The sequence below is a fragment of the Myotis yumanensis genome, unplaced genomic scaffold (genome assembly GCF_028538775.1).
Source record: "Myotis yumanensis isolate MYYU_CA2020_CCGP unplaced genomic scaffold, mMyoYum1.0.hap1 SCAF_15, whole genome shotgun sequence".
NCBI classification, from domain to species: domain Eukaryota; kingdom Metazoa; phylum Chordata; class Mammalia; order Chiroptera; family Vespertilionidae; genus Myotis; species Myotis yumanensis.
In genome coordinates this window covers 23,395,416-23,410,212 of record NW_027223766.1, presented here as the reverse complement: position 1 = coordinate 23,410,212, position 14,797 = coordinate 23,395,416, and the positions used below count along the sequence as shown (strand labels likewise).

Below are 14,797 nucleotides of genomic sequence, written 5' to 3'. Positions count from 1 at the left end.
AAAGAATGAGACAACAGAGTGGAAGAATGGTTTCTGGTGCCAATTGGTGACATTAAATCGCTGTGTGACTATAAACACTGACTTGACCTCTCTGGCCCTTCATTTCTCTTCTGTAAGATAGAGGAGGAAGAAGGCTAAAATGTCCAGGGTTTCCTTCACCTCTAAGTCTTTTTTCACATCAAGTATATAATAAGACAAAGTTAACAAGATTCATCTTGGGAATTAGATTCATTTGGGGGGTGTATTTTTTGTTTTGTTTTTATAACTTTATTTTTGTATTTTTATTTTTGACACAACTACACATGTCCCTACCCCCACACCCCACTTTGCCCACTGCCTCTGCCCCTCCTTCCCTCTGGCCATCATTCACCTTCGATTAAATTTTTACCTCTGAAAGCATATGGTCCACTTTTGTACATGTCACTAAATTTATATAATATACTTTGTCCACCACAGAGATCAAATCCCAACTTTATATTAACTATATCTATCAAGGTCTTTGCCCGTCTTATTTTATCCATGTTTTCTATAAGGCACTTCCAATCATCTTGGAGTGAAAATTATTAACAGCAAAGAACAAAAGAAATCCACTACAGGATTGCATTATTGATTTTTCTTAGATTTTGCAGTAAGCCAGAGTCCACAAATATTTTCAACTTCTTTTTCCTCTGCTTTCAGAACACATTTTTAAAATCATTTCTCCAAAGTCCCTCCATGGCACTCTGAAAAAAATATCTAACAAGTAAATGAACCAGTTTCTACTAATGAATATGACTGCTCTCTCATGACCCACAGAGATCAAGTTCCCTACTTTTAAATTGTCAGTGTTCTCTGTATATGTGTTTAATGTCACCACTACTAAAATTTAAGGGAGACCAACAAATACTCTGGGTTCCAGTTCAAGATGGCAGTATAGAAAAACCCTGAGCTCATCTCCTCCCACAAACAAAAACATCTACAAAGGACCCCAAATAGCAATCTTGAGAAAGGAGAACTAAGCTAGAGATATCATGCTTCCTAATTTCAAAGTATACTACAAAGCTAAAATAATCAAAACAGGATAGTACTCATACCAAAACAGACACATAGACTAAAGGAACATTGTAGCGAGCCCAGAAATACACCTACGTATATGGTCAATTAATCTACGACAAAGAAAGCAAGGATATACAATGGAAAAAAGACAATCTCTTCAATTGACAGTGTTGGGAAAATTGGACAGCTACATACAAAAGAATGAGACAGAACCACTTTATTATACCATATACAAAAAATGAACTAAAAATGGATTAAAGGCTTAAAAGTAAGACATGAAACCATAAAACTCCTAGAAGAAACATAGTCAATAGACTCTTTGACATCAGTCATAGCAATACTTCCTTTTTTGGATCTGTCACCTCAGACAAGAGCAACAAAAGCAAAAATAAATGGGACTATATCAAACTAAAAACTTTTTGCACAGTGAAGGAAACCATCAACAAAACAAAAAGTCAACCTATTGAACTGGAGGAGATATTTGCATATATATCCAATAAGGGGTTAGTGTCTAAAGTATACAAAGAATGTATATAACTCAATATAAAAAAAACAACAATATAATTTAAAAATGGGGAAATTATCTAAATGGGCATTTTTTCCAAAGATGACATACAGATGACCAACAGGCAAATGAAAAGATACTCAACATCACTAATCATCAGGGAAATACAAATCAAAACAACCACGAGATACTACCTCACACCTGTCAGAATGGCTATTATCTAAAAGATAATAAATAACAAGTATTCACAAGAATGTGGACAAAAAGGAACCCTTGTGCACTGTTGGTGGCATTGTAAATTAGTGCAGCCACTACAGAAAATAGTATGGAAGCTCCTCAAAACGTTAAAAATAGAACTACCAATTGATCTAGCAATACCACTTCTGGATATATATCCAAAAAAAATGAGAACACTAATTAGTAAAGATATGCAACCCTAATTTTACTGCAGTATTGTTTACAATGGCCAAGATATGGATGCCAACTAAGTGACTATTGACAGATGAATGGATAAAGAAGATGTAATATATATTATTAAACACACACAGGAATATTACTCAGCCATAAAAAAGGATGAAATCCTGCCCGGCTGGCATGGCTCAGTTGTTGAGCATCAACCTATGAACCAGGAGGTTGCAGTTCAATTCTCAGTCAGGGCACATGCCTGGGTTTCGGGCTCAAATCCCCAGTGTGGGGCATGCAGGAGGCAGCCCATCAATGATTCTTTCTCATCATTGATCTTTCTCTCTCTCTCTCTCTCTCTTTCTCTCTCTCTCTCTCTCTCTTCTCCCTTCATCTCTGAAATTAATAAAAATATATTTTAAAAAAAGAAATCTTGCCATTGGCAACAACATGGATAGACCTAGAGGATATTAGGCTGAATATAATATGTCAGACAGAGAAAGACAAATACTGTATCATTTCACTTATATGTGAATTCTAAAACAAACAAATAAAACAGAAACAGGCTCAGATACAGAGAACAAACTGATGGTTTTCTGGGGGCAGAGGGGTGGAGGTATGGGCAAAAAAGGTGAAGGGGATTAAGAGGTACGCTCTTCCAGTTATAAAATAAATAAGTAAGAAGGGTACAGGATACAGCATGGGGATACAGTCAATATTACTGTAAACATTTTGTGTGGTGACAGATGGTTATTAGAGACTTATCATGGTGATCATTTCGTAAGTATATACATATATAACTTGCAAAATGAAGTGGAAACAAGCATTTGAACAATTCAACAATCATAGGAGACCATTTACCTGAACAAACAAAGCAATGATGGCGATTCCATGCGGCTTCCCCACAGCCTCGTCAATACTGCCAAACAGGGTGGAGTTCCAGTGGATCAGATGCAACTGGGTGAGCAAGAACAGACCTCGTTACTTAATGTACCCCCCATAGAGAAAAACAAAGACAGATCAACTTTCCGTAACTATGTGTATATGGTGTCATAAGCAACAAGAGTATCACCAAGAGACACTAATAGATTACTGCCTTAGCACAGCAATTCCCCTGTAGGAATTTCTTCCTTCTTACTTCTGAGCAGAAGCAATGCTTAGTGGCTTGCTGCCTCTCCAGTTGTACTTTAGTCCTAATCAGGACCACATCGAAGGAGACTGGCAAATTTCCCACTGATTTGGTTGCCTTTCTTTAAATGTCATACCCTCTGGTTCTCAATGGAACAAACACTAGAACTCAAAGGATTAGTACCTGCAGTATTTCCATCAAGAATAAGGCAAAGCCTGTCTCAAATTCTGGTAAATTATTTCAACCTTCTAAGCCAGGGGTGGGGAACATCCGGCCCAAGGGCCGCATAAGGCCCACGAAATCATTTGGTCTGGCCCTGCCAAGGCATTAGGGGTGATTTCATTAAACACATGACAAAATGTAGCAGGCTAATTTTTAAGTTGATAATTTTGTATGGCCCGTGAATAATGTTATAAATATCCAAATGGCCCTTGGCAGAATAAAGGTACCCCACCCTAAGCATATCCAGAGATAGGATCCTATAAAAAAAAATACTGCATCTTTTTAAAGCCATGGTGAAATAAAAAATGCTGATGTGGAGCTCTAAAAGAAGGCCATTTCCGGCACTGGAGATAAAGTTTAATCTGTGAGGGAATGACAAACAATGCTCAAGAGGACTCCCTCACTCCTCGTCTCATAAAGCTTTGTCGCTTTCAAGTTTATCTAGAATATGCACTTGTTCCTACAGCCTGATAAAACATTTGCAAGAAGCCAAATTCAATTCCCTGGCTAAAATTAAATGGCCACTGAGGTTAGGTTCTTAGTATAATAGTATCTAGGTAAGCCTCTACCTAGAATACTATCTTCGTCACTCTAGCTTTTAATCATAATTACTTACCACCTTAAAATACCTCCTCATTTAAAAATTAGTTCTAATCCAAAAATACATAGCTACAATTCAATCACCATGTCATTTTAGCATCCATATTAAAATATTATGGAAAATTATCATGAGGATTGCCACAAATTTGGTGGGTTTTTTCCTGCTAAATTTGTCCAAGATTCTGAAATTATAAAGCTGACCACCAGAGGGAGGTAATGAAGTCTTCTGCCCATATGTAATAGAAACGATAGCCTAGGAAAAGACTACTAGTATACCCAAGATAAGGGTAGGTCAGGCTCTGAAAAATCCACAAGGACTATGACTGCCCAATAAATTTAACTGTCAAGGCACTGCCTTTAAGAAAACAATGTTTTATAACCTTTCCGTTAATAATGAAAGACCGACCAATTTTAATCTTTCCTTTTCTGGCTGCAACAATAGCATAGCCATCCCAGTGGTACAGATAAGTGTACAGAGGTGTAGATAAGAGCTGACTGCCTTAGTTAAATCAACAAAGAAGGCCCAAGGTTGAAATCTAATTTTATTCGACAAATTACAAAGTTCAAATCAACATTTTTCTTGATTCTCATGGCCACATTATGGGGTATATTTTCTGATACAAAACAAATAAAACAAAAAAGAATGGTCTCTTTTTTGTCACCCCTCACAATCCAGCAGCATCATCATTCACACCAACTCTTCAAAATCTGGTACACATTTTTTTGTGTTTAAAAATGTAAGGGTACCCACTCCATAAGTGTGTGCTGCACATGGTGACTTCATTTCCAAGAGTGTAGGACAGCCCTGGTGGGGTGGCTCAGTTGGTTGGAGCATTGTCCCATATACCAAAAGGTTGCGGGTTTAATCCCCAGACAGGGTGCATACAGAAGGCAACTGATCAATGTTTCTCTCTCTGTATCCTCTCTCTCCCTCCCCCCACCCCCTTTGTCTCTCTCTCTCGAAATCAATAAAAACAGAACCTTGGATAGGATTTTTTTTTTTAAAGAGTATAATACAGAAGAGTAACTTTACAGTGGAGAAATCTGACAAATACTACCTGAGCCAGGTGATCAAGGTCAACATCAACAGTTATCAGTCATGTTGCTAGTACCGATGGTTAATTCAATTACCAAGCAAATTTCTGACACATTCTGGAAACGAGTTGTAACCTACTATGTATTTAATTATATGTAGTAGTAACTCAGATGCGCAATCCACAAACATAATAACACTCTACAGTTTCTTGTCTCTCAGCGTTAGCTCACTCTGGGCTCCCTGAGCTCTTCCTCACTCCACCTGTCTGCTAGGGCTGCCATGACAAAGTACCACAGACTGGGTGGTGCAAACAACAAATAATTTGTTTTCTCACAGTTCTGGGGGCTGGAGTCCAAGATCAAGGTGTCAGCAGGTTTGGTTTCTTCTGAGGCCTCTCTCCTTGCTTGTACATGGCTGCCTTTTCCTTGTGTCCTCATATCTTCTTTTCTCTGGGCATATCTATGTCCAAATTTCCTCTTTTTATAAGGACACCAGTCATACTGGATTAGGGCCCGGCCTAACAACCTCATTTTAACCTAATTACCTCCACAAAGATCCTGTCTCTAAATATGGTCACCTTCTGATGTACTAAGAGTTAAGACTTCAACATATGAATCGGTGGGCAGGGGGAGCACAATTCAGCCCAAACACCATTTATCTCACCTTTTCCTCACCTTAATGAAGCTTTTCAGATTTCAAAAGCTTGAATTGTTTACATCAATTTCTGCGCTCCCACAGTCCCTTCTTCCTATCATCTTGTATTTTGCCTTATGTTAGTGTTGCTCTGTTCCATAAAGCAAAGCCATGAAGATACAGAAAAATGATCAATGCATTTGAATAACTAGAGTAGCTTGTGGGTAACTAAAGGGTACATAAGGCTGGCAGTGACAGGAAAGATGAGGCTATAAAGCTAGAGGGGTTCAGATTGCACAGAGCCTTAAATTTTATCATAACTGTGTTTTGGGAATCACCAAAGTAATATTGCAGTGAATATTATCATTACTTATGCTGTTTAGACCCAAACAAACTCCCCATACAATGTCTTTCCTTCAAAGGCCCTTCTGGCAGTGTGGGAGTGAACTGGAAGTGTGAGACCTGGGAGGCTACCACAAAAGTTCCAGCTGAAAAATCATGATAGGGGTGTGGGATGGGTCATTTTATGTGCCAACGTGGCTAGTCTACAGTGCCCAGCTGTTTGGTCAAACATCCGTCTCAGGGGTTCTCAACCTTCTGGTCCTTTAAATACAGTTCCTCATGTTGTGACCCCAACCATAAAATTATTTTCGTTGTTACTTCATAACTGTAATGTTGCTATTGTTATGAATCGTAATGTAAATATCTGATATGCAGGATGGTCTTAGGCGACCCCTGTGAAAGGGTCGTTCGACCGCCAAAGGGGTTGCAACCCACAGGTTGAGAACCGCTGGTCTAGATGTTGCTATGACAGCATTTTTTTTAGATATAACCTTTAAATCAGTAAACTTTGAGCAAAGCAGATTACCTTCCATAACGTGGTTGAGGTCCCCCAAAGGAGAAGCAATTCTACCTCCAAATAATAATATAAAAATTCCACCTCAGCTTCCAGTCTATGGCCTACCCTGAAGTTTTCAGATTTGCCAGTTTCCACAATCACATGAGCCAGTTCCTTAAAATAAATCTTAATTCATCATCTCTCAATAAATAGATAAATAGATAGACAGACACAGACATAGATATAGACAGACATACATGGACATAGACGTAGACATAGACCTGTTTAGATATATATCTGTTTCTCTGGAGAACCCTGACTAATACAGGTTGTGCAAACAAATTTTAAAAAGTATAAAGTTGAATGGAGATTTTAATCTGAACAAGACTAGTAGCAACAGGAATAAAGACATGGCTCTAACAATTAAAATTACAATATTTGGAATTTATTCTCCTAACAGTAAACACGGTTCTTTTGGGGAAGGGACATGGGAACACAACAATCCACTGATGATCAGAAGGAACATATTAGAACTTTTACTGATGTTTATTTTTATCCAAAGCCTTTTGTATTTCAAGTTTCCTATGCTTCATAAAATAGATTTGATAAATAGGTAGATATATAAAGAGAGAGATAAATGATAGATAGAAAGAAAATACATATTAGTTCATGAATGTAATTTATTTAAAAATATAGATATACTAGAGGCCCAGTGAGAATGGAGAGCACTTACCAATTTGTAGGAAGGACCAAGTACATAAAGGCCCCTTAGCATTTCTAAGCAGTACAAGGGTTAAATAGAGCTATTACTACCTCTGCTGCCTAGACTCCCAAGGCCCCACTCTGCTCAGTCACTTCGCTCCTTTAGGGTCCATTGGCCTGGAGATGACCCCAGGTAGGACTCAGCCTCACTAAGACCTTCTGGAACCTCGTACACACACAGCACAGCAGGTGGCACAGGGGCTGCTTCTTGCAGTTTGAACCCAAACTCCAACTATGGTACCGACAACAGTAGTTGGGGGGAAAAAAGCAAAAAGGGAACAAGATTTCTTCCTCAACGGACACAATGGGCGGTTTTCCACTGTCCCTTCACTGATTCTCTCTCAAAAGACCAAAGGCTTTGGGCTCCCTCCCAACTCAGCTCTGTCAGAGTAGGGAAAGGTGGTTCTCTCCAACAATTAAAGCTGAGTCTCTCCTCACCTCTATTCTCCCCCGCACCTGCCACTCCCCAACCACAGAGGTCTCAATGGGTGTGGGTGGATGTGGCCTCAGGTGTGCTAATAACGTATGTACCACAAAGAAATAAAAAGGCAAAGATACATTATTACTCTGCCAGCATCATGACCACCATGCCTTCCCATTAAAAAATCTGACCACAGGACGACAACCCTGAAACATCCTTTTATGTGTTTAGAGAAAATCTTTGGCGGAACTCTTCCCACAGGGCTCACAAATTCAAGCTGCCTGCAATCGATTACCCTGCTACGCCATTAGTACCTGTGAAATGTTCATCTTAATGTACTTAACTCACAGCAATAAATTTGTCCAAAGTTATGAAACTGTGACAAGCCGTAGCCTTATAATCATTTCTTTGTCACTGAGAAAAATAAGTTTGAAGATTTCATGGCAGCCTAACAGAAAGCTATCTGCAAGATAAATGAGGTTTATTATTAACATAAATAACGCGACAGCATTCAAGTACCAAAGAATAAATCATGAGCAATGGGAAAAGCAGTAAAAACTGCAAAGGCAATTATGACTCACAAATTTCCTTCCCCAGCCCCGGGCACTCACACAAGTTCTGTGAAGCCTCCTATCTCCAAGTGCTTAGTGGACATGTCCTTTCCATGCCACCTTGAAGCTGAGTATGTCTAGAACTGACATCAATGTCCTTAAAAAAATAAAAAGGCACCTCCTCGGTCCCCTGTGGAGGCCGCAACCTCCCAGGCTAGAGGCCTGGGACCCCTTCCCTCTTTATCTCCAACTCGCCAAGGCCTTTCCTGGCCCCTAATTGTTTACAAAGCCCAACTAATCTCTCTTTAATGCAGGTTTCACCACATTTTCTCTGCTCAAAAATGTCTAATTTCCTTGTTTTACCCATATCAGGCTTAAATTTCTCAAACTATCCCTATCCGCAAAGTACTCAAATCAAGTGTATCTCTTGGCCCCTCACAATAGCCCCCCATTCGGTTTATGTTCCACTCCCTTGAAATGCTGGTCCCCCCTTCTCCAAATTCTACCTCTCCTCCTAGACCTTGACATGCATTTGATAGACAGACAGAGAATGGAGATGATGGAGAGGAGACAGAAACACAACCTGAACCAACGGATATGAAGGAAAAGTGGTAACCAAGGTTTCTACCCTAAATCGCTTACCAAAAGTAAGCTGAGCTCAGTTTTAGATGAGTTGAAAGTTACATCAGAACAGTCCAGCTGGTCTCCCAGAAGGAAGAGACGCAGAACCAGAACTGCCTTGAGAAGAAGGGGCTGGCGGTACAGAATTCAGGTACAGAATGCAGATCATTGTCCCAGATATCTAGAGAGCCTCAGGCCACCCCTGGAGCAAGGCACGAAGGAGACTGACAGAGGGGCAAGACTGAAGCTTTGGGAGGTGGTGCCATGAGGAAAAGAATATCAAACCTGCAGGAGGAAACCCTGAAAATCCCCAGGTCCTGTTAGGACAAAAGAGGAAGGCTCTCTAGAGGAAACGGTGGTCCACAGTGTCAAGGCTACAATAGCTACAAAGAAACAAAAGAAAATGAGGACAACAGGAGATTTGGGATCTACTTTTTTAGATTATTGAGAAGACAGTTGCCGTACAAGGAACAGAGGAAGAATGTAAAGGCCTCAGGATGAAATGAGTGCGGCAGGAGGGCAGCATGAGAAAACAGACATCAAAAGGGAGCAGAAGTGAGTACTGGGTGATATCTTTTTTTTTTCTTTAAATATTTATTGTTCAAAGTATTACATATGTCCCCTTTATCTCCCCCCCTCCATTGACCTCTTTAGCCTGCCCCACCCACCACCCCAGGCCTTCACCATCCTATTATCTGTGTCCATGGGTTATGCATCTATGCATGCAAGTTCTTTGACTGATCTCTTCCCATCCAGCCACCCTCCCTGCCTTCCCTCTGTGACTTGAGAGTCTGTTCCATGCTTCTATGTCTCTGGATCTATTTTGTTCAACAGCTTTTTTGTTCATTAGATTCCACATATGAGTGAGATCATGTGATACTTATCTTTCTCTGACTTTTTTATTTCACTTAGCATAATACTCTCCAGGTCCTTCCATGCTGTTGCAAATGGTAAGAGTTCTTTCTTTTCTACAGCTGCGCAGTATTCCATTGTGTAGATGTACCACAGCTTTCTTCCCCCACTCATATGCTGATGGGCATTTGGGCTGTTTCCAAATTAGGTGATTTTTTAATGAGGAGAGACAGTGTGCTTGAGTTGAGGCAAAATGCACCTTGCACTTCCAGGATTCTTTAATCCTTTAATGGGTAAAAGTAAAACCTGAAAATTCACACAGGCTGCTATAAATTTTTATGTCAGAAATACTCAATGCGCTTGTGAACACAGATGTAAGTGACCCTACAAAACATTTTTCTGCCAAACTATTGTCATCAAGAGCTTTGCTCCGAGCTGGGCCTCTACACAGTAGAGATTTGCAGAGGAAGGGGCTCGGCAAGAGCAGAGCCCAGTTTCTGGGTCCCGACTTTGCTTAACTGTTTTCCTCAGTCACAAGGAAACGCAACTGTGGGGAGCTGTGAAAAATCCAGCTAGATTTGGAGTTTTGGAAGCCAAGTATCTCACCTCACCCATGCTCTATCACTCCTAAAATATCCTTCTCAGAGCACTCGGAAAGAGCTATCAAATTAGAAAAAGGGGGTGGAGGGGAGTTAATGTCTCGACCATGTTTATGATACTAGGAGTTGAAAGAAAGAAAGACAGTGTTAAGCATTGAAATTTTTTTAAAAGGAAACTGGTGAAATGTTTGAGTAACACAATGGGAGCATTAAATAACTGAAAAACAGCAGAGAAGGCACCCTCTCTCCAGGCCCACTCATAATTACATGAGGCAGCCATTCGTCTGCAGATACATTGAGATTTAGTGTATATTATTTTCAGGTGCTCCTACACTTTGAGATGTCATTGTCAATATATTATGCAGCTATTAGTCAGAGAAGGACATTCAAGGTGTAGACAGATATAATAGTGACAAAGCGCTGTAAAGCATGGAATGGAAAATAAATTATTTGAAAGCCTATCTCTGTCACCTCCTCGTTATGTTTGCCTGAACTTAATTATGTACCGTCTCATATAGGTGAAAAGAAAGAGGAGGGTGTGTGGGGAGCATTTCAGAGCATCTTCGTCCATTAATATATTAATACCAAATGGTATTTATAGTGTTCTTAGGGTGCAGAATCCTCATTTTAAAAGGCACTAGTTCTATGTAATTTACAAAAAGATTTTTTTCAAAGCAAAATGATGTCCCCTTTGAATGCTAATTTCCTTTTGTTTACTTCGATGTCACGGCCCTCTTAGGAACAGGGCACAGTAATACTGTTGGAGCACTGCTCCCAGGAAGTGAAGCTTCCTTTATAAAAGAAGTGACTTTGAAAGGCTGGAAAAGGGTTGTTGGAACAGTCATAAAAATAAAGGCAAAAATGCATCACTTTGAAATATTTTGTTTAATGTAAGATCAGAAGCAGTTAAAACGAATTCTTTGACATTTGGTTTTCAAGAAATAATCTCTCTTATTTTCTCTTTAAAAAATGAATTGTGGGTTATGGCTGCAACTAGATTGCCATAACTTAAATGCTCTATATTTCATTTGTTATTCCATAAAATAAAGAAGGTAAGGAGATTGTCAAAGTGTCTCGGTGTTATAGAACATAAGTCACATACAGATTTCATCTGTTCACTTTGTACGCTGAATCAGTGAAAAATGCCTGCATTCTCTCCCTCCTGTGTCTCCACATAAGAACTACAACTGACAAATGAGGTCTGAAATAATGTCAGCATCCATCAAAACATTTACTGAGTCCTAATAATATCCAAGGTTGCAGTTTTCAATGCTTTCAATATTGTAAATACAAAGAGCTCAAATCTTTTTATAAAAGAATCCAGGCTGTGAATAAATAAAAATATAAAATGGACAGTTCAACAGAAGAAAAAGATGAGTAAAAAGGGTTAGTGTGCAATATAAATGACAGAAGGTATTTAGTATTTGTATGTATCTAATGATCTCTAATGTTACATTCTCCACCAGGCACTGTTCTTCGCAAACATTGCCTCACTCAGTCCTCACTATCATGTTTATCATGGTGAAGTCCATGACTCTCACCAACACCTTATCTTAAGAAGAAAATAGAGATACAGAAGGTGAGGTAGCCTGCCCCTTTGTTGCACAGCTAACAAGATCCAGGGCGTGGCCCAGATGGTTGGGCCCACCACTTCCATGCCAGCTCTCTCCTCCAGAGAGGGAGGGTAGAACATGGATCAGGGTGGAATTCAGTGTGAATGCTCACACACCGCAAACATCATTCTCTACAGAAGCAAGAAAAACCAAGGGAAAGAAACGGAGAGTGTACAACCCAAGAAACGGCTAGTCATCCAGCCGGGCTGTGCCCAACACCAACAGCACACGGTGACAAGTTACACACTTGGTGTGAACGAAAACTCGATGATCTCCTGCAACAATTCCCTGAGCTCTCATAGCCTCTAACCTGCAAGGCCATTACCAAGGCAAGAGGTACTATCTGGAAAGCTCCTGGTAAATAGGAAGGAAATGCTGACTAGAACCAACTCGAGTGGGGAGGAAAAGGAGAAGCAGCAGGCAAGGTAGGAACGGTTGTATTTAAAGACCACGGTCTTCAGTGAAATAAGTAGGATAAAGACAAACACCATATGATTTCACTTACATGTGGAACCTAAAAATAAGACAAATGAACACAAACATGAAACAGAAACAAACTCATAGATACAGAGGACAAACTGATGTTTACCAGAGAAGACGGGGGAGGGGGATGAGTACAGAAGGGGAAGGGGATTAAGAAAAACAAACTTCTAGCCCGGCCAGCATTGCTCAGTGGTTGAGCGTTGACCTACGAACCAGGAGGTCACGGTTCTATTCCTGGTCAGGGCACATGCCCAGATTACAGGATTGATCCCCAGTGTAGAGTGTGCAAGAGACAGCAGATCAATGATTCTCCCTCATCACTGACATTTCTATCTCTCTCTCCACCCTCTCCCTTCCTCTCAGAAATCAATAAAAATATATTTTTAAAAAAGAAATACAAACTTCCAGTTATAAAAAGAAATCATGGGGATGTAATGTATGGCATAGGGAATATATTCAGTAATCTCATAATAACTATGTCTGATGACAAATGGTCACTAGACTTATCCTGATCATTTTGTAAGGTATATAAATGTTGAATCACTATGTTGTACACCTGAAACTAATATAATATTGCTTGTCAACTATAATTTTTTTAAAAATAAGTGAAAATAAAGAGCATGATCTTTAAAAATAAAATGCTCATCTCCGTTCAGTTTGGTTATGTTCTCATTATGCTGCTTGAACACAACTATTTATTTCCTGAATGTTTAAAGATAACTAACAATGCCTTCCATTCTAGAAAGCCAGCTCACCTCCATCAGAGTCACAAATTCAAACTCGTCCAGGAACTGGGCTGATGCATGAGGGAAGAATGGAATGAGGCAGGGACCAGGGGAGCTGTGAAAACCGGAAAACCAGTGCCCTGCCCAAAGGTACCTAAATTCCAAAATTTAAAAAGACAGTTCCAGCTGGACCCATCCCTAAATCCAACCCAAAGACCATCAGTTTGCAACCTCTCATGTGTATCATTAATATTCTCACATCAAGATCTCCTGCCTGGAAGAGAAACTAACACCATCTGAGCCATCTCTATGTCCTGCCGGACATCCGCTGTGCTCTCCTCCTTCCCCCATCTTGCCAGTTGAGTTGTCCAGCCTCTTGTCTAGGATCAACAGCTGCCTCTGCTCTGCTCCATTCTTCTCCTGACCACATGAAGGGCTTTGGCCCATCAGTTCTTCACTCTCCCGAGGTTTGACCTGATGTTTCCCTCTCTATTAGCCACTCACCATCTTATAAATCTGTGCAACTTTTTCTCATCTTTAAAAAAACCACTTCCTTAACCTCACATCTCCTCCTAGTACTTGCTCTCAGCAGCAGACTTTTTCAAAACCTTACCTACACTCCCCATGACCACTTCCTCCCTCCCTTTTCCTCCACGTTCACTGAAATGTCTCTCTCATCCTCATCACTCCCCAAGATCACCAGGAACCTCTTGCTGCTATATTACACCTTTCAGTCTTCCTGACTACTCTACAGCATCGGAAACCTCTGCCTGTTCTTCTCGAACCACTCCCTTCTCGTGGGTTCCACGGCAGCACACTCCCCAGGTTTTCCCTCAACAGCCCTTTCATCTTGGGCTTCTTTACTGGTTTCTTTCCCTGGACACCCCACAAATGGTGGTTCTGTCAGGGCTCCATTCTCTCACCTCTTCTCTTCTCAATCAGCATATTCCTATTGGGTCATCTTATTTACCCCCATGTCTTCAATTGTCATCTAGAAGCCTATAATTCCAAAATGAACATCTTTAACCAAAATCTTTATCCCGAGTCTCGATTCCTTTACTAAACTGCCTACTGAAATATTTTAAAGTTAGCAAAGTCCCTAACTGAAGGGACTAGCATAACTGAAGTCCCTCCACCACCCCTCAGACCTATGTCTCCCTCTTTACTCCTTGCTCTGCTAATGGACCCAAGCCAGAAATCTCTTCATCACTAAGACCTATGTCCTGCCTTTTCCTGCCTTCTTAAAATCTCTCAAATCCACCTGCTTAGCTAATTCCCATGAGCAATTCCTTAGTTTACAAATAGATAATCTATTACTAGAATCACAACCCAGATCTCTTAACTCATCTCCATGCCTCCAAAGTTGGCTTTTCAAATTCATTCTCCACCTAACAGTTACAACAGTGGCAAGGCTGACCTTGCCACCCTCCTGGGACAGTTCATCCGGGGCTTCCTTCAGTCCACAGGGTATAGTCGAAACTCCTTAAAAGGCAATGCACTAAAAAATATGTCTTTCTGTGATCTTTAAAAGTGTGGCAATTTTGATTTATTATGTATTGACTGTTTCAGGTAAGTTTGTGATAACCATTATAATAATAAGCTCTGTTGAGTAATCAAAATGCATATAAAACAATTTTGATTGGATTTGAAATTCAACACTATTTCATTTCTCGCATTCCCAGTTTTATACACTGAAGACACTGCCTACTAACCTAATTTTCAGGAACAAAAATATTCAAAATGTTACAATTTACAATAAAATGCATGTAT

At 40.1% G+C, this 14,797-nt stretch overlaps 1 protein-coding gene across 3 annotated transcripts in view; it reads right to left on the bottom strand.

Annotated features, from left to right (window-relative positions):
- The window catches only part of CA8 (carbonic anhydrase 8), an 88,270-nt gene that overhangs the window by 45,668 nt on the left and 27,805 nt on the right, over positions 1–14,797 (bottom strand). For all 3 annotated transcript variants that reach the window (XR_011468198.1, XM_070391892.1, XM_070391893.1), the window contains exon 4: positions 2,804–2,899. Coding sequence is in view for 2 of the 3 variants with exons in the window: in XM_070391892.1 (XP_070247993.1) it covers positions 2,804–2,899 (96 nt within the window). In the remaining variant the exon portion in view is untranslated. The remainder of the gene's footprint in view (positions 1–2,803; positions 2,900–14,797) is intronic.